A 24,381-nucleotide genomic window follows, 5' to 3' on the forward strand; every position below is an offset into this window, starting at 1 on the left:
TCTGTTAATTTTCTGCATGGCCATGAGAGGCACTGTAAACATTTAAAACCTTTCCTGAATGTGAGAAATATGGGAAAATATTACAAAACCATTTACAATATTTTTTGTCAAATGAAGAATAGGCTAGACTAGGCTGGATTCCTTAACTGCAATGTAAAAAAAAATAAAAATTGCAAAAGAGGGAAAAAACAGATGGAGGAAAGTACCAAGACACTTAAAAAATTACCTTGTGATAATATTAATATTGCATGTCAGAGTTCCATATCTATCATATCTATATTTAGAAAGTCTGTAAATAGCAGGAGGTTTAATTTTGACAGGCGGGTAAGCTACACACTGATCTACACACCGTGACACAACTCAAGTCTGCAGAGATGCTGTTTCTCCTTTTGCGCAAAGCTGAACCAATTTCACTTCCCAACAACCCAGGGCTGCGTTCAGCCCCGACAAAAACGGTGCACACCGGTTTGAGCTTGAACTTGCCCCTGGTGTGTATGAATGAGAATTCCGTGTTCTGATTGGTTGAGAAAAGATGACATCATAAAGAGTAAAAAACGTACTGTGTGGCAACTTTTATTTAGTGTGCAAAAATCTGCTTGGGCAAACAAACACTCCCCATTCTGTCATGAGAAAATTTTAGTGAACCTACTAGGAACCTTCCAGCAAGTCTGATTTGCATTAGTGAAATCACATTTGGTTTTAGCCAGTCAGCAGGTTGTGAGAAGCTTTCAGTGCATCACTTGCCTATTTAGGTATTCAAGAGATAAGAAACCAGTGCAGTGTACTATATTTTACTTACATGCAGCCCATTTTACTGATCTTCCCTTTTCTTGTTTTAATAGCAAAGACAGCTGCTGTTATAAAGCAGAGATTTGTTGGAGATCCAGACGTTTGGAGGCAGACCTTCCTAAACTGGACAGTCCTACAGCAAGAGCTTCAGTGCAGCCAGCAGCGTGGACAGAAGAGAAAGAGAGAGGAGGATGAGGAGGACAGCTTGCACACACCGTCCTTCAGAGTGAGCTGCCGCTGTAGTGGAGTCATTGCCCGCTCCTATACCTCTCAGGTGTTTATTTTTTTATATATATATAATTTTTAATTGTTCTGTGTAATTTTACATTTTTAAGTGTTCTGTATAATGCAGTCTAATTTAAACCTTGTAATAAACAGACACTTGAGGATAAAAAATGTTAATGATGAATTAAGCTAATGTTTACATTTTTAAATGCAAATTATGTAATATCAATGTCAATATTGCAATATCAATTGTAACTAAAATGTCTCTTAATTGTAAAAAATGCTAAAAATAATCATTTTAATTGGTGGTGTCCACTATATTTTGATAAAAAAATATTTATGCATTTATAAACCTGACTTGTGTTTAGAGACTAAGTCGTATCATTGGGATGGCCATCAAAGAAGATCTTGGGTGGAAGGTGGACCTAAGAGAGCCTATTCTTGAGGTATGCACACTCAAGTAATAAAATAAAAAAGACAATAAATGCATAAACACACACTGAACCACAGGCATTCAAATGTTTATGCATAAATGCATGCAAACAAATATTACATATGCACTGATATGTTTACAATTACAATGAGATGACCATTGCATTGTAGGCATCCCTCTCTTGAAGTAAGTATCTCTCCATATAACATTTGAAAGTCTATCAATTTCAGATCTAATGCAGTGTGTGTGGAATCTTCAGGCATCTTCTGGCCAGTCGAACTTATATGAAACACAATGGGTTACGTTCTACGATAGCCTGGGCCATGAGCTCTCTTTGTCCTAAAAAGGTGAGGTCTAGAATAGCTTTTAAAGAGGCAAATGCACACACACACACAGTAGAATCAATAAATCAGCAGCATTAAAACAGCATCTCTTGTTCCTTGGAGTGAGGGGTGGGGAAAGTATTCGTACCTGACAAGTCCTTATCTTGACAACTAGAAAGAAAATGACACATCAAGCGGATTAAGAATATACATATTATCATTCAAAGGTTCAAAACCCTTTTGCTGCTCTAATTTTAATAGGTTATTTTAAATTTTATTTAATAAAATGTATGATATTTGGTATTATACATAATATAATTTCACATTAATAAAAATTAATCAAACTTACTTTATTACTATTAAATTAGCTGCAAAAAAAACAACAACTTCTCTCTCTCCACAGCTGAATGATTGTGTGATTTTAGACCCAGTGTGTGGAGTTGGTGCTGTGCTGTTGGAAGCAGCTCAGGAGTATTCAGTACGTAAACACACATCACACACTCTAAACTCCACATGCAACTTTTCACACACAGCATTCACATCTGACTAACTGTATACATTGTGTGTGGGTTCAGAATGCTGTATTTCTAGGCATGGATTTAGACTTGTCAGTTGCAGAAAGCTGCAGAGAACGTGAAAGCATCTGGAATGGAAGGAAGAGTGCAGCTACTTCAGTCTTCTACCATGGGTTTGGACAAACTCTCTCCTCTTTCATCATCTCTGACCCCGTTTAGCCAACTTTAAATTTGTCAAGGGTGATCTGTGTCAAGGGTGTAGTTTTGGTTTGAACATTGGGTGGGTGGGGGTGTTGAAGTGTGAACTGCGTTAGTGGAGTCCCGGGTCATGTGCCCTCATAAGGTTTGTTTGTTTGCTTATGTTTATTTTTGTAAAACGTTTTTTTTTTTGTGCTATCATCCACACATGCAAAGTTTGTTGATAACATAACTGCAATAAAGTAATAGCCTAGTTAACAATTACTTGTTTACATAGGATATATAATGTTTAGGCACTCATAGGCTATAGTTTGACAGAATGTTCTAATTTCTAACATTTTCTTATATTGATATTGTTTATTTCTTACTCCTTAACAGTTCATCAGGCTCTTAATGATTTAATCTATGCCATCTCTGAATATCTGAAGGCCAGGTTTTTCCATCACTCATCATTAGAACCCATTTTACAAGGGTCTCGATTCTGACTTGTACTGCTCTTATGAAAATGTACCATAGTTCTTAACTGTATTAATGATTAATGCCTATTAATCATTACCAGGCCAATAATTACTTTTTTTTAATTAAAATATATAGCATTTGTTATGAAAAAACAACAGCCTGCACATTTAGAAACAATAGCTGCCTACAACATGCCACAGTTGTAATATAAATCTATAGGGAAAAATCGATTCCCTTAACAGATTATCTATTAAAATTTCTAAAACAAGTTCTAAAACTAAATTTGCCACAATAAATAAGCCTACAATAAATTGTACCTGCTAGTTTTGGTTATTGGGGGTTACCTCTCCCCAATGAAAACATTTTGTGATAAAGTCAGAAATTTGTGTGACCATTTTGTTAATGTACCTTAAAGGAAAAGCTCATCCAAAATGAAAATTTACTCAGTTTCTTTCTTCATCGGAACAGATTTGGAGAAATTTAGCATTACATCACTTGCTCACTGATGCATCCTCTGCAGTGAATGGGTGCCGTCAGAATGAGAGTACAAGCAGCTGATAGAAACCTCACAATAATCCACAGTAATTCACACAACTCTAGCCCATCAGTGTATGTCTTGTGAAGTGAAAAGCTGTGCGTTTGTAAGAAACAAATCCATCATTAAGGTGTATTAATTTTAACCCGTCGCTTCTGGCCAAAACACCAGTCCATAATCCTCAGTAATGCTTCCTCCAATGAAAATACATCCTCATATTTGTTTAGAACTATTCTAGATTGTTTTCACTTTTAAACGGCGCTTTGCGGATCTGTATTTTTCTCCTGATTCAGACAATATGACCTTTTCACTGGAGAAAGCAATGTTATTGGATAGAGGACTGGTGTTTTAGCCAGAAGCACCGGTTTGAAGTTAAAAACATCTTAATGATGGATTTGTTTATTACAAACATGCAGCTTTTCACTTCAAAAGACATTAAATGATGGACTGGAGTCATGTTGTGGATTATTGTGATGTTTTATCAGTTGTTTGGACTCTCAATCTGACAGCACCCATTCACTGCAGAGCATCTATTGGTGAGCAAGTGATGTAATGCTACATTTCTCCAAGTCTGTTCTGATAAAGAAACAAATTCATCTACATCTTGGGTGGCCTGAGGGTGAGTAAATTTTCAGTGCATGTAACACACAGTAAATAAATTAAAAGAGCCTTGTCTCCTTCATTAATATACTTTTTTTTCTGTTCCTCAGAGATCCCTCTTGCAGATGGGACAGTTGATGCTGTGCTGTGTGATGTTCCTTTTGGCAGGAAATTCAGCTGTAGCACTGACATGCCTGTCCTGCCATGCTTACTGAGAGAGATGGAGAGGTGTGTTATATGAGCATATGTTTATAATTTCTCTACCAAAATACAAAATACAAACACACACTGAAATAAGCTCACTCTGATATGCTTATGTGGACAATCAGAGAATTTACAACAAATGAGCAAGATGCTAATAAAATCTATTCAAAAGATCCTTATATTGTCTTTCATTAAAAATAAGTTGGTTATTACTAAAAAATGTAAGTCTTTTTTTTTGTTGAGGGAGGTTATGATGATGATGAAGATGATGAACAAAAATGTTATTCCCTCAGAATTAACAGTGCCTTTTTAAACACCTTCATTGCAGCTTTTATGCATAATTCTTGTGGTACATTGTTTGCCTCTTTCACAATGCGTTATTAAAAAAGTGTGTTTTTCATTATTGTTTAATATTTCACAAGTTTATATTTCATCTTTGTTTCTCGTATTTGCCATGTAATTTCTAATATTGTAACATCATCAATAGTAATTAGACTTTATAAACAGTGTTATGTTATCATTATTTATATACTATTGTAGTATTGATTATTATTGTAAATTAGCTGTCGCTTCTATATTTTATATGTAACTTTAGTTTAAAAGGGACATAACACACACAGTTTCACCCAATCTCATGTTGATCTTGAGTACCTATAGAGTAGTATAGCATCGTTCATCATAGCTCCAAAGAGTCTTTAGTTTTATCATATTTATAAAAGAAAAATACAGCTTTCCGATTCTCTCCGAAAACAGCCGAGCTCCTGGAGGCGCGCCGTGGGCGGAGCTAAAGAGTGATGAGCACTTGTCAGATTGCCAACAAAACACAGACATTTGATGCAGTTTCACTTACCTTCTGCAGTTCTGAATCATGACCGGGATCTTTTATAGCTGGGACCGCTCCATCTTCCAGTATCAAACGATGTGCAAATCCAGCGCCGAACTGGGCCTTGTTTATAAAACGTTCGTCAACAAACACACTTGCAAAACTCCATTGCTGCCCTGGAAAAACAAACTGCATCCATTTTTCACCTAACGCTGGGTTCTTTGGTAAGCTGAACTAGGTTATCTTTCCCTTACAGCCAAAAACACACTTTTTTGGAGACCTTCTTCTCGAGCAAGTCCCCTTCAGTGCAGCCGAATGAAGCGCATTGATGGGCGCACTCTTGCTCGCTCTGGTCGTTGTGTGCGCGGGCGCGCTCTTCTGGGAGAAATGCCCATACAAGGAGTTCCACCCTTCATTACGTCACGAAGAGCCAAGCTCGAAAAAAACTGTCCGAGACTTGTACAAAACCGGAAGGAGTATATTTGACACAGAAATACTCCGTTCTAGATTCATATCGTTGAAACTTTGGCCATGTTTAGCATGAGAATCCATCTCTTTAACAGTGTAAATAACTCAACATGCATGAAATAGCATTAGACCTCCCCTTTAAAGTAATTTTTATTTGATTTTGATTTAGTTTTTGTCTTTAACATTTCCATAAGGTTTAATTAATTTATAATTTAGTTTTAGTCATTTTAGTACTTAGTTTTTCATCTAATATTTTCATCTTATTTAGCTTTGTTTAAATGGCTAAAAACGAGTTTTATTTATGTATAGTTTAGTTAAAAATAACAACTGTCCTTGACATGTTTCGCTTACAAAAACCAATTTGTATAAATTTTAAACAATGGGCTAAATCTATTTTATTATAATTTCAAACTGTTATGTTTTGTTTTAAATGTGTTGCCTGAAAATAACGTGTTGTCTTTTATTAAGCTTGGTATTTTGCTGTCTACTAAAATTACAATAATACATTTTAAGCGTGGCTTAGTTTTTTTCAAATTGTTTCTGGTTTATTACGTGTAGAAATTTCTCCATCCTCAGTGCGTGTTGTCAGGCAGTCGCATTGCGCATGCGCACAGGAGGCCATGTTGTTGTAGTTCGGTGGGACTGGACCGTCATATCTCTCCGTTACTGTATGTCTCTGCGATAATCACCCCCTCCCGTTTTTGACATCAGGGACACGTAAATAAACCGGAGGGTGCAAACGGTGACTCGCACAATGAATTTAAGCCTGGATCTGTCGCGCAGAAACCCTCAGGAGGACTTTGAGCTGATCCAGAGGATCGGGAGCGGAACCTATGGGGATGTGTACAAGGTAAAGATAAACTGGGTCTCAGAACCTAGCGAGCTACCTACCTAGACTGCATTTTTGGGCATCATTTACGTTTTCCGAATGGTCAGAATGCGCATTTGGTGTCCAAAAAATGCTGTTTAGATAGACAGCTCATTAGGGATTAAGACAGCCACTTAACTGACCAATGTAACCAGTGTATGCGGGAGACAACAGATGTGTGTTTATACTGGACCGGAGTGTATCTGTGTTTTGTAGCAATTTTGCAACTCGGATATGGTGTAATATTCTGAAAGGGTGGAGAGATCTTTGTTTTCATAATGCACAGGGCCTAGCAGGTCTTATTTAACCAGAGAGAGCCAGTGCAGGGCTGTCAAACTCAAAGTCCTGCATCTCTTTATGTGATATATGTGACATAAACAAAGGCAAGAATAAAAAAATAAATAAAAATTAATACTCAATAGGCAATAATTGACCAATATGTTGCAGATCACTACTGAGGGCTGTTGCAAGGTGTTTGGGATCTAAGGGGGAGGGCAATTGCAATCATGTTCTTAAGAAACATTAAATGTGTCTGACTTCCTTTGGTGACAGGAAGTAGCTGAACTTTAAACTGCAAGTGGGTCTGTGTGAGTGTGTTTGCCCACAACTATGTCCATCCTGTTTGTTCGTAATTGTTCCCTCTTCCTGGTGTTTTACAGTGTGTGTGGGTGAGAGTGTGTTGGGTGTATGCCATGTAATTCACACAAGTTCACTTAATCAGAGCCTCGATGTAGGTGGATAATTGAATGGGTTCATCTTGACATGTCTGAAATGCAGGATCAGAATAACTAAACCTACAAGCAAAATATTTTTCTGCCCACTCTACAGAGAATAGACCTGAAATTGGGCCTCAGATACCCAGGGGTGTGAAAATATGATGTGGTTTCACAAATTCCCTGGCAGCGTTTGCCCAGGTTTTCCTCTATATAGTAGTCAGTAATCAAATCTGGTTGATTCATACAGTATCATTCTGATTGCTTACATATGTTCCTCCTGATTAGATTTATCAATTAGCTATTTTAATAAAGTAGAAACAGCCCTGAGCATATTTATTACAGGACAGTGAAATGCCTCACTGCGATCGGAGAGGCATCGTGCGAGAGTGTGTGTGTGTATATGAAAGTTATTTGATATTCTCCTTGTCCTAGTTTTGACAGCCATCACAGTGCTGTGAACATCAGTGCACACATTTCACCAGCTGCTTCTGTTCCGTATTACTTGGAATGCTGAATGGAATTCCATATAAAACTGAGATAAAGTGTTGGAAAATCTCTCTTTCTCTTTGTGTCACTGATGACATCATCCTCACTTCTGTTTGGCAGACAGATGTCTCTCAGTTCGGTCTTATAGATGAAGCCTTTGTGAATGTGTTTGTGCTTTAACTTGTGAAAGAACATGCAAAATACTGGTTCTAGAAATTCCTGAAAAACACACTACTGTTTAAAAGTTTGGAGTCTGTAAGATTTTTAAAATTTTTAAATTGTTAAAAACATTAGTAAAAACTTCAATGTTGTGAAATATTTTAAAAATTTGTAATAACAGTTTTCTATTTTAATATATTTAAAAGTGTAATTTATTCTCGTGATGGCAAAGCTTAATTTTCAGCAGCCATTACTCCAGTCTTCAGTGTAAAATGATCCTTCAAAATTTCATTATTTAATGCATCCTTGCTGAATGAACGTATTCCTATCTTTAATGGATAAAAAGAAAATCTTATTGACTTTTAATCTTACAAACATTTAAACAGTAGTGCATGTATATGCATATAACAGACATATAATGTGTAATTTAAAGGTGCTGCATGTTTATCTATTTTTTTATATTAAAATGTAATATTATATTTTTAATATTAAAATATGTGTTTCTGTGGCTCAGTGGTAGAGCATTGTGTTAGCATAAGCGTCTGCTAAATGCATAAATGATAAATTATTATTATAATTATTATTAAATTATATTTATTGATAGATATATCGATCAGGTGGTTTAATTTGGAAATATTTGAGCATCAGGTGATAGCCTTGGCCATTTGGACGCAAAACAGAAGTTGTTCTTACTTCTTTACTAGTCTATGACAGTCTTGTCATTGTATACTGAACTATTTCTGTTCTCAAATTATTTTTGAGGAAACATTTTCTAAAATAAGTGTTCATTTCATTTAAACAGTCTCATTTGCTGTAATTGAATTTTAATTTGTGTGTCTGTAGATATTTGAAGCATTGGTTAACCAGTAGTTAAAATACTTTCTCCAATTATCAGCTTAATGTGCATAGACAACTGTATGGGTTAGTTTTTCTAAAATGTCTAAACAACATAGCTTTCAATGTCCAAACAATGGTAGATGAGGGGAATGTTTTGGAAACCTGTTTAATGCCTCTCAGTTTTAATGAGTTGTTGGAGCAGATAGATCTTTTAATGTGAGTCAGATCCATACAACAAGTGTAATCATGTTATTACACACCTTTTTGGGCTTATGGACTCTTATGCTTTCCATTTCCAGGCTCGTAATGTCAACACTGGGGAACTGGCTGCTATCAAAGTCATCAAACTAGAGCCAGGTGACCCATCCCAATGCTGCTGCACACACTGTCTGCTTAACCACCTCTAGATAGTGCCCTATCACTGTCCATCTATACTTGAATAGTTAAATATTACAACTGTGGTGTGTTCATGCATTGTAATGGTGTGACGCATTTTAAATACAGGCAGCATGTTCACACACTTTGTAGTGCAAAATCACAGTTCCCATGTTTTTTGTTCTGTTTGCACTTTACATGTTTCTTTATTTAATTATTTTGTCAATTGATTTTTGCAGGAGAGGACTTTGACGTGGTGCAGCAGGAGATTATTATGATGAAAGATTGTAAACACTCAAACATTGTTGCATATTTTGGCAGTTACCTCAGGTACATGTACACGCATGCAATCACACACAGGCTCTGGCTTTGTTTAATATGTTTTATACATATTATAATGTAGTACAGAGGCATCTGGTTGTACATCTCTGCACATTTTGTTTTTTGCAAAATAACACTTATGTTTTACTAACACTACATCACCATTCAAAAGTTTGGGGTCAAAGTAAAGATTTTATAAGGTTACAAAAGATTTCTATTTCAAATAAATGCTGTGCTTTTGATCTTCATATTCATCAAAGAATCCTGAAAATGGATTAATAAAGCAGCAACTGTTAACTGTTTTCAACTCTGATAATAACTAAATGTTACTTGAGCACCAAATGTTAGTATGACACTGAAGACTTGAGTAATGACTGCTGAAAATTCAGCTTTGCCATCATAGAAATAAATTACATTTTAAAATATAAAATGGAAAAATAGAAAACGGTTATTTTAAACTGTAATAATATTTCACACTATTACTGTTTTTGATGTATTTTTAATCAAATAAATAAAATTTGAAAGAGACTTCTTTCAAAAACATAAAAAAATCTACTTCCCTTTTTTTAACTTTGTTGATATTTTTGACTATCTTTGAAATACACGCCACAACCCAACATATACATGTACCTCTTTTAAGCTGTTGTGGACAGAATTGGTATGACAAGATTTGATAATTGATGTCTTAATATCCCTATTTCAGGAGAGATAAATTATGGATCAGCATGGAATACTGTGGTGGAGGCTCACTCCAGGATATTTACCATGGTAATTATTGTCATCAAAATTGGAGTTTATAATGCATTTATCATCTTGAGCCGTTCAACAGTATCTCTAATATACATGTATATCTGTATCTTACAGTTACCGGGCCGTTGTCAGAATCCCAGATTGCGTATGTATGTCGGGAGACCCTGCAGGTATATGCATACACATTTACTAATGTTAAAAAGTACTGAAATGTGTCAATTTCAAGTGATTAAAGTGGTAATATGGGTTTTTGTGTTCATTTCAGGGTGTTTACTATCTCCATAACAAAGGCAAGATCCACAGAGATATAAAGGTACAAAGTGGACGTCAAAACACAATTAAATCTCACTTTAAGGAGGCCATTCCTCTCAGTGTTGAATTAATTAGCACTCATGTCCCACTTGACTTATGTTATGCAAGAATAATTTTTTTGGAAAATGCTATTCTTGATAACATGGAAATATCAGGGAATTTGATGGAAAGTCATTGAATTGTTAAGTCAGCTTTGTTTAATGAATTGGTTGAACTGGTTCACAAATTGGTGTAAATGATTCATTATTGAATTAGTCTGAATCATATAGTTATCCAGTCATGACAAATGACCAGGATTGTTTTAAAGGGATTGTTATATTTCGCAATTGCTCACTGTGGCTCTGCTCTTGTTTTATAGGGTGCAAATATACTGTTGACAGACAATGGCTACGTTAAGCTAGGTAAGAAAACACTTTCTGTGAACACCTTGGGAGTTGGCATTTAATAAGAATTCCACTCTTTCACATCGTCTGTCTGTCTCTCTCCAGCTGATTTTGGAGTTTCAGCTCAGATATCAGCCACTTTAGCAAAAAGAAAGTCCTTCATTGGAACTCCATATTGGTATGTCAGTCCTCCTTTGTCTCTCGTGTGGCAGGACTTGTTTTAATAGTTTAATTGTAGACATTGGACTGTATGAATTTCTTTCTCTATATGTCTTTCTCTGCAGGATGGCACCTGAGGTGGCAGCAGTTGAGAGGAAAGGTGGCTACAATCAGCTGTGTGATATTTGGGCCGTGGGCATCACAGCTATTGAGCTGGCCGAGTTGGAGCCGCCAATGTTCGACTTGCACCCCATGAGGTGTGTGTCCTGTGACTTGTACTCATTTAATGTCATTGTGCTCCATCATGAGCAGTCCATTGCTGCACGTGCCAGATTCTGCTTAATGTATTAATTTTGTAGTTAATACATATTACACAGGACACCTTTAGTATGTTGACAGTCTAGCTTTCTCCCGCTTTTCAACATTTGTTTTATTTTAGTCCATTCTTCTGTGTTTCCCCCTTTCTCAGAGCACTCTTCCTAATGACCAAGAGCAGTTTCCAACCACCTAAGCTGAAAGACAAAGTAAAGTGGTAAGTGTTTGTAAATGTGTTTGATTTAAAGTTTCATTCAAAATTGTGGGGTTGGTTAGATTTTTAAAAATGTTTTTGATTTTGATTTTTAATGATTTGGTGCTCGGGAAACATTTATCAGTGTTGAAAACAGTTGTGCTGCTATTTTTTTAAAGAGCTTTTTATTAGGATTATCTGATGACTAGAAAATTCAACGTTATAAATATGTATATATAATGTATACCTTTTTATATTATACTTTTTGAACAGTAGCGTATATTCTTGGCTTTTTATACATAGAGTGAATTTCACCCACAGACATTATAAAGGTCATTCCAGAAGGTCATTCACCTAGAAAAGTATTCCCACTTCAAAAAAGATGATTTATAGCTCAAAATAGAAATAGGTTTTTACTAATTCACATAAATGAAGTAAAAATAAGAGAAGCTTCACATTTCTGCTTTTTAAACCTCACTAATTCAGTTGTAAGGTTGTGATTATAACTGCAAATTTATATTATTATTACAATATGATTGAAAAACTCTGTTTTGTTTTGGCTCATGAAGGACAAATAATTTTCATCACTTTGTGAAAATGGCTTTGACCAAAAATCCCAAGAAGAGACCAACAGCTGACAGATTACTGCAGGTTAGAGACACCCTTCATTAGAGAACATTTATGATTGGCTCCAGTTATCCACCATCATTCAGTAAGTTTTCATTGCATAACTTCTCTTTTTGCAGCACCCATTCTTTACCCAACCGCTTAGTCGGACTCTTGCCATTGAGCTACTGGACAAAGCCAACAACCCTGACCACAGCACACACAGTGATGCAGAGGAGGATGACATTGACCCTGAGGTGATATCATATATGTGACTCTAACTTTTAACCAGTGGGAAACCATGTTAGGCTTTAAACTGAAGCAATTATCTCTAATTGGTTGTTTCTTTAGATGTAGATCCTAAGTGAGGGCAGGCAGTTGGCTCTGCCAGCTGCCAGGTACAAGTGTGTCCGGTTACCCATGCTGCAGTGTGCATATGTGATTGTGTGTGTATGTGAATGCATGTGAGTTTATTGGTTTTAACACATAACAGCAGTGGCTTGCTGTGTTGTCTTGAGGAAAGATTAGGGTTTTGTAACAGATATTCACAAAAGGTATGTATGTAGCTAAGCTGTTTTAGCTTTCAAGTTTTTAAACTTTATTTGTGGTCTCTGTGTTGGCAGTCTCCCGTGTCTGTGCCTCATCGAATCCGCTCATCTAGCAGGAGCTCACGAGATGGAAAGACTCTCTCTGAGATTAACTGTAAGTCATGTCTCAATTAGCTTTTGACTCACTGAACCGAAACAAGCTCAAGAATTCTCAGCCTACTTAAAAGCACAGAGAGAAATCTGAAGTCTGTGTGTGTCCCTCTTCTAGTTGATAAGGTGAAGTTTGACCCACCTCTTAGAAAAGAAACCGAACCGCATCATGAGATGGTTTGTGACATTATGCCATTAATTTATTGCTATTTAGTGTGTTTGTTTGGATGACTTGTCTGACTGTCTTTTTGATTCATGTAGGATCTACCATTAGAGCCCCAAAGCATTCTGGGAAATAACAAGTGAGTGTGTTATGCTTCATTTGTGAGTTTATCAAAATAAGGAATGAATGAAGAAATAAGGAAAGTTGATGGATAAATGGGTGATTGGCCATCTGTCTGGATCTATTCCTAGTTTAAAGTAACAAAACTAGGGGGGGGTGAAATGAATTGTCAAAAACCATGTCTGAACCTTACAAAAATCAATTAGTTGGTTGTTGGATTACTAGTTGTGACCCATCCCTATTTTAAAATAACAAAACTGAATATAATAAAGGAATGTGTAAAACTATTCAACCTGACTAATTAACTAGTCAGTCTTTGGATTACTAGTCGAATCCATCATGACCTATCTCTAGTTGAACACAACTAAAAATAAAGAAATTAAGGAAAGTTTAAAACTAACCAACATCACTAGTGAACTATAAAACTAGTCGACTTCACTAATCAAGTAGTTTTGTTGTTGGATAAATATTTTGGCGTCACAACCCATCTTTAGTTTATACAAATATGTTTGTGTGTTTTGCATGTGTAAAACTAGTTCTGTCTTTTATTCATTATTTTTGTAGGAGTCTATTAAAATCTGTTGCTGAGGAGCTCAATCAAAGGTACAGCCCCTCCTACTGTCTCTTTTGATTGGTCAGCCAAACCTCCATGCAATCTAATCACTTCTGCAGTCTCAGCTCCTCTGCTTGGCACTGAGAAGCTCTTACTGCTGAGTGTGTGTGTGGGTGTGTCTGTGTGTGGGTGTGTTCTCTGCATTCTTCTCTGGCTGCTATACCTTCTTAGCCTCACCCTCTTCATCTCTCTCAGGGGTCATGTGACACATTTAGAGGATGAGGAGGAGGATGAAGGTGATGATTTGCAGTAAGTGAGATGAAGATGTAATGTGAGATGTGTATCATTCAAAAACGCCTGTGGTCATCCGTGACTCCCTGTCTGTTAGTGTCAACCAGATGTGAGACTGAAGGATGTGCCCGGTTTGTTTTGTAGTGTGTCTGGTTTTTAGTTGCCTGCTGGTGCATAAATGCATGATCATTATTGAAATGCACATCATTGTTTTTAATTCATGTGCCCTCGTAACCTTTATTCAAAAACCTTGACCTCCCCTCAACCTTGCAACAACATTATCTTCTCTAATGTGTGTATTGGCATGAGGTCTGGGTAATGAAGCCTCCTCTACAGCAAACTGTCACTCGTATGAGACTGCAGCCATTAAAAAACAACAATGATCCAATCAATTCCTGATGGACAAAATCAAGTCCTAAATTTTCGCTAGTTTGAAAAGCTGTTTCACTTAGATGTACATCACAATAGGGGAGAAAAGATGATCACAATTTCCGTTTCATGCCAACTTTAATACAATTGCATATGCTACTACTTTTCTATAAAATCACACTTACAATGTTGGTCTGCCAGACGATATTCTCATAGATTTTCTCATAGCTTTTCCCATAGATTAACTTTGAAGGAGGAACCTGGGTCATATCTAGAGAGAAGAGTATCATAGAGACTTAGGGCTGGACTTTTTTGATTTGGGACAGTATGCAACCACTTAGAACACCATAGAAACCACATGGCAACAGCCTGACAACTTCTCAGGACAATCTAGCAACCACATAGCATTAGCAACACCCTGGCAACCACCCAGAACACCCTAGCATTGTGCTAATGTTTTTTTTCAGGGAGAAGTACCACTCACATTTTCTTCAGAAAATGTAAAAATATAGTTATAAAAATAACATTTTTGTGTATGTTGTAGTGATTTGTTCAGACATTTATACAGCATCCCTTTCATTTCCAGTCAGTCCAAGTCTAACTGAGGACAATTGAGAATTGTATTTCTCCTACTTAGAGTTTCCTGAAACTTCAAACACTAAGAAGTTCAAAATATTCCCAAACTTTGCTCTGGATTGGGTAGATTATGTGTATGTGAGCATATTTAGCACGCAGTTTGTGTGTCTTGTGTTCGCATGACCATTCTTGCTTACTTTCTTTACCGTTTTTGACATTGCATATGAGGTCTCTTTCTTCGTCTGATTGTATCCCTGTATGTTTCCACCTTTTAAAGAAACCTGTGCTGTTGGTTCTTGCATCCTGCTCTTGTGTTACATCTTAATTAGCAGTATGGCTAGAAATCATTTCAATGATTTTGTGTGTCTGCGTCTACAGCAGTGACTCCACTTCAACCATGAGGCCTAAAGTACCACCTCCTCTGCCACCCAAGGTAAAAGTTACACACACTTTTCCTATGCAAAACGTGCCTTTTGACATAATGTGTAACTCACACTATGTCTCTTTTTCCCTTTATCACTTCCTAGCCAAAGCTTCCGTCTCCCGGTCAGAACAGTACTGTCTCAGAGGACAATACCGGAGAAGGGACCATTAAACGTTCCCCAGCTTCTGCAAGCTCCTCCCCTCCTGTTCGGACTGCTTCCTGTGTGCCTCCCAGGCCGCCACCTCCTCGCCTGCCTCCACACAGGCGTAGTAGTCTAGGTAACAAACCATCTGAGCACGATCAGACAGAGCCAGCAGGGGATGATGAGATTTATAGGTTCTGGGAATGGCTTCATGCTGAACAACAAGAAGAACAAAGTAAGCTAAGCACCGCCCTCTTGAGCGTGCTCTCCTGTGATTGGTAGACAGCCCTGCCAGTCTTCCTCTATTCCTTGTGCTTTTGAATACTGTAATTTTGACATTAGTTCTTTCGCTTAACATAGATAGCTGTAGCTTTACTGTAGGTTAGTTGAGAGCTTTGTAGATGGGTCTGTGTGATATAGTAGTTAGATTGTGTTGTTTGACAACCCAAATCATGTAACAAATTATGCAAATAAGGTAACAATCGTGCCCCAAAATGTAGTGCAGAATACACTTTGCACAGCACAAGTCTTTGTTTTTTCTTTGCCCAGTTATGGAGGATATATATAGGACATGGGAATATATACCTTATTTTTAGCTTAAGAACGAACATGGCCTATATTAATTTGAATGTGCAAGGTTTATGGTTTTATTCACTTCCAGCTATTTTAGCTGTACAAAAGTCTGCTGCCTGCACTACTAAAAAACAGCTTAAAACAACTTAAGATGGTTGGCTAGACTTGTTTAAGCTGGAAGTAGCTAGTTTTAGATGGCCTCCTAGCCTGATCAAACTGGTCTGTCAGCTTGGCCAAGCTGGTGTTCAGCTGGTTTTACCAGCTAAAAAAGTTATCAAAACTCTAAAACCAGCCTGCTAAACCAGGTATGACCAGGCTGGAAGACCAGCCAACCAGCTTTGAGCACAGTAATATTGCAAAATGGTATTTATTATCATGTTTATTATCATAAACATAAACATACTTCTTTTTAACTCTGAGTTTAAAGAAGTTAAAAAGAAGTTTGCTGTTCTTATTCTTCTAGTTATTTTTTTTAAAATATAGCTATATTTACCTATAGCAGCAAATGAATCAGAAGTCTTGAAATGAGTCAGAAATACTCAGTTACTGAATTACCTCAATAACAGCTGCATTAATAAAAAAAATACACAAATTCTGTGTACTGCTTGCTTTCTGCAGGTAGTTTTAGTGCAACCATAATCAGGCAAATAGCATGTTTTTTTTGTTTGTTTTTTAAATAGGGGCATCTATAAAGAACGTAATTTACATAGGTGTGTCTTTGTTTTTTGTGGTTTCAGTTTTCAAAGGACAGATATAATGTGAGTGTTTATGTGCAGGTAATGTAGTTTCTGTCCAGGAGAATGGAGAAAAAGAAAAACTGGCCTCCCTTCCCTCACCTAATCTACAGGTATTGTTGATGCTTATATATATATATATATATATATATTTAAACACATAGAAATTCATCAAAATGGTTCAGATGCCCAGTAAAGAAAATATCTCTGCCTCTTTCATTATGTTATTGTCATATTCTTCATTTAAGGTTGTTCTAAACCGTAATTAAATTATTAAATTGTCTGTGCTAAGGACAGGAGGAGATGCAGTAGATAAGATATATTTTGTGTGAGTGATCTGACTTTACAATTATTGCCCTGTGATTACTATTCCCTGATTAAATGGGAAAACAAAAATAGTTTAATCAAACATATGCTGTTCTGGTAAACTGAGATTGTTACACAAGCCTCTTACAGAGATGATCTGTTTCTCTTTTCGTAGCTTCCATTCAGTAATGGCCTCCCACCGACCCCTAAAGTACATGTGAGTCATCCAGCACTCCCTTTTCTCTTTATCTCTTCATCTTTCACTATTTTTCCTTCTTTCTCTCTGTCATGAAAGATGCATCAACACACCTGGATTAACACAAATGTCATAGCAACTAAATTTGGACTATTCAAATTCAGCTCTGCTGCCATGATGTTGATCGTTGTTTCTGCTTTGCAGATGGGAGCTTGTTTCTCTAAAGTGTTTAACGGCTGTCCCCTAAAGATTCACTGTGCCTGTTCCTGGATAAACCCAAACACCAGGGGTAAGAAACAGTTCATGCAGAGCTCATGCATTCTCAAATTAAATGCTCCTAAATTACATAATTATAATGATTATGTTTTTTCAGCTTGAGCTTCCCTTTTGACTCTTTTTCAGATCAGTATCTGATTTTTGGTGCTGAGGAAGGAATTTATACCCTCAATCTAAATGAAATCCACGAGAGCACAATGGAACAGGTCAGGGCCTTTTTATTATGGTTTTCTTTTGCGTGGAGGTTCAAAATTAGGAATAATTCAGGCAGGTTTGGCAATATAGATATGAAAAATCATATAGTCGTATTTTTTTTTAAATGCTAAAAATATGAAAATGTCATCAATATTTGAAGAGTTTGGTTCCAAAACGCGATAAACGCCATTTTTTTAAAGAAAATTTAGTTTCCGCCAAAATCAGTATTGTATCTGGTCGGTATTGAAAAGTCCATTTTTAATTTTACGCAAAATGTGATATCCGCCGAGTTGGTTTTCTCCCTTTTTTTCCAAAACGCAACAAACGCCAGTCTCCCTTCTCTGCAGAATGCGATATATCCGCTCAACCAATCACAGCGCACCATTCCACGAACTGTAAACAGTAACAACCAATCACAGCGCACCATTCCACGAACTGTAAACAGTAACAACCAATCACAGCGCACCATTCCACGCACTGTAGACAGTAATGGCGGCGCTTTGAATACACCCGGCATCCTAGTTTTCCTCATCTATTTTGTACTTTGTGATCAACAAACAAACTTCGGGCTGCACGATAAATCGCATGTGATTGTCATACGCATCTCGTCAGTAAAGCCGGTTCTGTGATTAATAGTAAATCTCCATCACGTGCTTTCAGATGGTGCGGCATTTAATACACAGAGCCATAGATCACTGCTATATCGCGTTCATAATCGCAGATGAGTCGCATTCGATTATGAACGTGATATTGCGTAGCTTGTCAGTGTAAGTGTTTTTATTTATGCCATTAATGTTTTTGTTAATACAGCGTAGGCTATAGCACTAGTCAACTAAATGAATGTAACATGGCAAAGATGAATGCACTTTTGGAAGTTGAATGTAAGGGAAATGTCTTTTTGGAATTTCTGTGGTTTAATGTGATATTGTTGTTCATGTTTGTTCATGATGAAATTTTCTTTTATTGTTGTAATTAATTTATATGACATATGTGGATCAACTTACTATGTTGTGTATTTTCAACAGTTTCAATATGAAAAATAACTTTTATATTGATTCAATGGATTTATTGCATTTTGAAGAAAAAAAATTGTCATGGATTTATTGCATTTTGGGAGAAAAAAATAATAACATTTTATAATAAATCTTTGAAAATCAAAATCTGGATTTGAATTTTTAATGTTATTATAACCTAAAGATGCTATGTGAAAGTTTGAAACAGAAAATAGTGGTTTTCATCTTGCCACTTTCTTGGTAAAGAAAACACATTTTTACTCAAATTAATCAAAATGGATTTATAGCGTTTTGGAGCCAAACTCTTCATTTATAAAAGGTATAATACAAATTATAAATTGATTTTATTTATGTAATCAATAATTATGTGTTTGCTCTGAAAGGAAATTAAGGATGAGTCATCATTTGAATTTTGATTTGTTTTATCTGTTTATTTATCTTTTATTTTGTTGAATCACATACAGCTGGTTCCACGGAGGTGCACGTGGGTCTATGTAATGAACAACTGGCTGCATTCAATATCAGGTGAGATAAAACCAATAAGGAAGAGATTTACTATGCATTTGAAGGATATTTTAATGTTTTAGCTTCACCATCATGTAATTCTATGCACATATTTGTGTATTTTCCACAGGTAAAGCATCTCAGCTGTACTCTTACAACCTGACGGGGCTCTTTGAGCAAGCTCGACAAATGCAGAAGTTACCTGTTGCCATACCAACACACAAATTCCCAGACAAAATCATCCCACGGTATGATCCAGGCTAATATTTTTACATACGTTTTTTGTGTTGCTATTTAGTCCGTTATCATTTGTGATTTCATTTTAAATATTTGTTTTCTGACATTCCTATTAAATCACATCATTTGCATTTTAGTGCTGTCATGTTAATGCCTTTCTTTCAGGAAGTTTACTGTGTCCAATAAAATACCAGATACGAGGGGTTGTCAGAAATGTTGTGTGGGTCAGTATGAACGCACTCACATGCACTTGATATTCTTATGTTTTGTGTTGAAATGCATACCAAATTGTATGATCAGAGCACTGCATGTTTAAAATCTTTTGCATATATGCAATCAAAAATGAAACCTACTTCTGTATTTGTATTTATAGTGCGAAACCCATACACCGGTCATAAGTACTTATGTGGAGCTTTCCAGTCCAGCGTAGTGCTGTTTGAATGGGTGGAAGCCATGCAGCGCTTCATGCTGATAAAGGTAAGGGTGAAAGAGAAATCACATTGAGAAACACAAAGCCCATCCATGCACAAGAGAATAATCCTGTGTATTTTTGTCTGTCCAGAGCATAGACCTCACCCTGCCGTGTCCATTAGAAATCTTTGAGATGTTGGTGGTTCCTGAGCAGCATTATCCACTGGTTTGTGTGGCGGTCAGTAAAGGAAGCCATCCTGATCAGGTGGTCACGTTTGGTACTGTTGATCCCAATGCTGCCAACCCGGTGTTCACAGAGCCCGGTCAGTATCAGAGTTTCACTGTGTCTCAGTTCAAAACGGAACTTTTACTTACAAGTTTACTTGGTTTGGATTGCTAAAACAGATGTTTGAGAGTGTTGCTTTTGGGATTTGAATGAACCCTTGTTGTGTTGTGTGTTTCCAGAAACACCTCAAACATGTGTCATTCATGTGACTCAGCTGGAGAGAGATACTGTCCTAGTGTGTCTAGATCGTAAGTCATTTATTTTTATTATAATAAATCATAGAATATTATTTATGTTATGTTGATATTTAATATAATACTCTGCTGATATTAAATATTAGAACAGTTTAAATATTAATAATATTCACTTTTGTTTTATGTATATATTTATATACACTAACTATATTATTTGGAAGAATTGGTTATAATAATTATAATAGTATAATCAATTCTTTCAAATATAGTTAATGTACATAAATATATACATATTACAAATATAAATTATATATATTACATTTTTTATTATCATTATTGTTATTGTTAATAAGAATAAGGAATAAATAATATATAATACAAATGAATTGTACTTAATGTTCTTTTCGCCATTTTATAAAACCAATAAAACACCCAAAGCTGTGCATTACCGTGATTTTTGCCACAGTTATAGCTCTTTTTAGCCACAATATGATAAAACCACATGTACATTAACCTGTCTCCTCATAAAACTATAATGGTTTCTGAATTCACACAGGATCTTTTTCAGTTGGTATTTGTCAGTACCTGCAGCACACATTCATATTCAAACAAGCATTTGCGCATGCTCTTGCATTTTCTTTATCCAGAAGTTCCAGCTCTTGGAAGCCATTACTCATCATTTATTTCTGTATTTTTTGCAGGGTGTATAAAATTGGTGAATTTGCAGGGCAGGTTAAAATCCAACAGAAAGCTGTCAACTGAACTCACCTTTAACTTCCAGATTGAGGCAATAGGTAAGAACTAAAGTAATAGAAGAGGTGGGTAATTCATTGTGTGCTTTGATTAATAATAATGTATTTGTCTTTTTTCAAGTGTGTCTGCAGGACAGTGTTTTAGCGTTCTGGAAGCATGGAATGCAGGGAAGAAGTTTTAAAAACAGTGAGGTGTGTGGTGTGCCTTTTGGTTTTGTAAATTGGTGGTTTTCAACTAGTTTTGCTTTAGGAACCAGATTTTATGGCAAACATAAAGTGGTGATCAAAATAGCTTATTATGCAAAAGTGAATTTTGATGGTTTAATGCTCCTGACATTGTGATGTACCACTGATCTAGATTATACAATCATAGTCTGTAACAAGTGCTCTTAGCTTTAAGTTGCAGTCATATTAGCCAAATTTTGTGGGCAAAACAAGGTCTTTTGTCCATTGTGATTAGACGAGTGATTGAGGTAACTGATGTTCTCTGCTTTAGATTACTCAGGAGATCTCTGATAACTCGCGAATCTACAGGCTGCTGGGTGCGGACAGGTGAGAGCTCACCAGAACACACACTGTACCACAACTGTGCCATGGTCAGCACTGTTCTTACAAGCATTTTTCTCTCTTTCTCAGAGTGGTGGTGTTGGAAAGCAAACCGACAGAAGACCCCACAGCTCGAAGTAATCTGTACATCCTCGCGGGCCACGAGAACAGCTATTGAAAACACACTGCCTTAACACACACTACATAATGCACGCTACAAAGTACATGTTTCAGAGACTTATACACCTCATTTTCATTTATAAAGCTACTGAACAAAACACTACAGGAAAAAAAACACATACTCAAAGACCGTTGAAATGAAACACTACAGATACGTTTTAAGACCAGAAGTTTTGCTTTGGTATGATACCAGCCCCTGGTACCTCGTATCGATACAAAATCGATACCTCAGTACAAGCAGATGTAGGTAGACCGTTTAATATGCGTGATAGATTGGCATAGCATGTAACAGCAAATCAATCATTTTAATTAATTTCCAGTTAATACATGATATCTTTTGGTATTGTACCAGTTTAAAGTTTTTATGTACTGGTAAACTGCGTGAACTTACTATAGATGCATTTCAATACACAAAAACTGTAACAAACTAAACTCTTCAGAGACACCTTGATACACAACCATCAGTTCTGTGTGACTGAGATAACTAATGTGAAAACAACAGCTGTCTAAAAGAGGACACAAATAACATGACTTTTATATCTGGCATGATTTGCAGGAGTTTTACCATCTTGTTAGCTTTGTAGCTTTCAGTATTGCAGTGACGCAGCCCTGTAAACAACTCCTTTCTTTTACATACCAATACGGTTCACACAGAATGCGTAAGTCTAATCAGCTCAGCTGCATTTTCTTCTGCATCTCTTTCTCGTCTCTTATCCTAAAGATGTAGTCACAGCAGTGAAATTTTGGCAACATTTTGCGGGAAAAAGTTCATTGTCAACTGTAGCATTGCATGATGTACCACTCACACAGAAGTCACTTTCAAACCAAGCAGCTTTCTGTCAGCCAACGCGGCAAATTAATGTGACTAAATTTAACCGAATGCGAAATCTGTCTGTGGAAATCTTTCACCCTAACGAGAAATCCTATTGAAATGACTGGATTTTGCTTATGAAAATGTGCTAAACAACTGTAAATGTAACTTCACTTTAAGGCAATTCAGTAAGTTTTATGTCTCATTAGATCCACATTTCCTGGCCATTCATACAGAATGCATTTTTGTGTTTAAAAACGTGAGACACGGGGCAGTGGAATGAAAAAAAAAAAACAAGGTCTAGAGACATTTTTTAAAAGTTAAACTTCTTTTAACTTAAGAACCACATTTTAGGACGGCATGTCATTTGCAAGATACTACGAAAGACACGAGAGCAAAGGTCAGGGCAGTCTAGCACATTTATATACAAAAACAATGAAAAAGCAGCACAGAGAAATACAAAACATGTTTTCTGTGAGAAAAAAAAAAAGCCTGCAGTGAAGCTAAATATTTTTTGCTCATTAGTTGCTACAAGAGTCATTTTGTTATATACACTAGGGGGCGCCATGTTATCATGTCATTATTCCACCACTCATGTTACTCAAACTGAGGTAAAGTCCTGAAGGATTATTTGTTACCACATCCAGTGGATTAAGCATTGAATGATGAAATTAATTATTAACACCCAATAAAAGTATTTTCATCAAAGTATAATCATTCATGAATAATGCTAATTCATAATGTAGTAATATCCTTAATTCCTCATTTCCATTATTAATAAAAGTACTGTGGCTGTATCATGGTATAGTGGTGGTATCCGATGGCAATACACCATATATATATATACATATATATATTTATGCAGGAAGTCCAAGTGTCATGTTTTAGTTCATTACCAATCACTGTTATTGAAGGTTTGCACAATACGTTTGCTCACGTGTGCTTTTCTCCGCGTGCTGTGTGTGTGTGTGTGTGTGTGTTAATGGGTGAGTGCATGCTTCAGGCTGTGATGTCAATAGTAAGAGTATAACAAACTAAGAAATCCTATTTAACAGGCTCACTGAAAACAGAATAGAGACAACATAATGTCTTATGAATGCAGTATGTGTAAATATTGAAACGGGAAGTCAGAAAAAGAGCTCTTTCTAGAATGTAGCTGTCTGTGAAGATTTCTCACATTTTCATCAGTTTGTATGGCATCTTATCTGAATACTAACTGTTCTTTTTGTGTCAAAAAAGCAAAATCAAGTTTTGTTTAGCTGAATGCACAAATTTAGCATGTCGTGTCTACCTCTAACATGCGTTAAAAAACTTTACATAGATCATGCGCCATTATAACTCTACTGCAAATAGAGTATCTCCCTAACAGCAGTTTTAAACCCTGGTCTTGTCACATGATCTATGATGCAGATTTTTGTCAAGACCCAAATGAAACCCGTGTCTGAGCCTAATCTCCATTTACTCCATTGTATGTTTGAAAGATTCACAAATGTGTTATTGAATGCTTTGAGTACAGAGCGTGTCAAACTACTCCATGTTCACTACAGCAGCGTTCTCTTGTGTGATGTGATGCACATGTCTTGTATATAGTGTAAAGTAATTTGAGTTTTACAGACTGTATAAAGCCAATATTTTGTTTCAAATGTGAAACTCTTTTATGAAATTTAACACATTAAACCAAGGTGGAAAAAATATCAAATACATCTGAATGGTGTTGTTTTTTTTTTGTCATATATATACACTTTATTATTGCTTTATTTTAATTGTTACCATTTACAT

General features: G+C 36.2%; 1 protein-coding gene and 1 pseudogene across 3 annotated transcripts; both read left to right on the forward strand.

The window, feature by feature from the left end:
• The first annotated feature begins 16 nt into the window (after positions 1-16).
• On the forward strand, positions 17-4,318 carry LOC107715934 (THUMP domain-containing protein 2-like; annotated as a pseudogene).
• Positions 4,319-6,173: 1,855 nt separating this feature from the next.
• On the forward strand, positions 6,174-24,022 carry LOC107715980 (mitogen-activated protein kinase kinase kinase kinase 3-like). 3 transcript variants are annotated; one of them, XM_016522264.1, is made up of 33 exons: positions 6,174-6,422; positions 8,938-8,995; positions 9,253-9,343; positions 10,038-10,102; positions 10,199-10,254; positions 10,350-10,397; positions 10,755-10,797; positions 10,885-10,957; positions 11,064-11,195; positions 11,408-11,470; positions 12,016-12,097; positions 12,193-12,309; positions 12,676-12,754; positions 12,869-12,927; positions 13,012-13,052; positions 13,598-13,636; positions 13,842-13,895; positions 15,201-15,255; positions 15,350-15,623; positions 16,738-16,808; positions 17,177-17,218; positions 17,402-17,486; positions 17,600-17,679; positions 19,146-19,206; positions 19,316-19,433; positions 19,588-19,646; positions 19,796-19,899; positions 19,985-20,156; positions 20,299-20,367; positions 21,015-21,107; positions 21,187-21,257; positions 21,562-21,617; positions 21,702-24,022. In XM_016522264.1, exons 1-33 carry the CDS (start codon positions 6,327-6,329, stop codon positions 21,787-21,789), a joined length of 2,694 nt encoding a protein of 897 aa, XP_016377750.1. In that variant the 5' UTR covers positions 6,174-6,326; the 3' UTR covers positions 21,790-24,022. The 3 variants fall into 3 exon arrangements, with proteins under 3 accessions (XP_016377750.1, XP_016377752.1, XP_016377751.1); XM_016522266.1 differs by having other exon boundaries at positions 15,350-15,524; XM_016522265.1 differs by lacking the exon at positions 13,842-13,895.
• Positions 24,023-24,381: the final 359 nt, after the last annotated feature.

Source organism: Sinocyclocheilus rhinocerous, unplaced genomic scaffold, assembly GCF_001515625.1.
Source record: "Sinocyclocheilus rhinocerous isolate Xijiao unplaced genomic scaffold, SAMN03320098_v1.1 scaffold749, whole genome shotgun sequence".
Classification (NCBI taxonomy): domain Eukaryota; kingdom Metazoa; phylum Chordata; class Actinopteri; order Cypriniformes; family Cyprinidae; genus Sinocyclocheilus; species Sinocyclocheilus rhinocerous.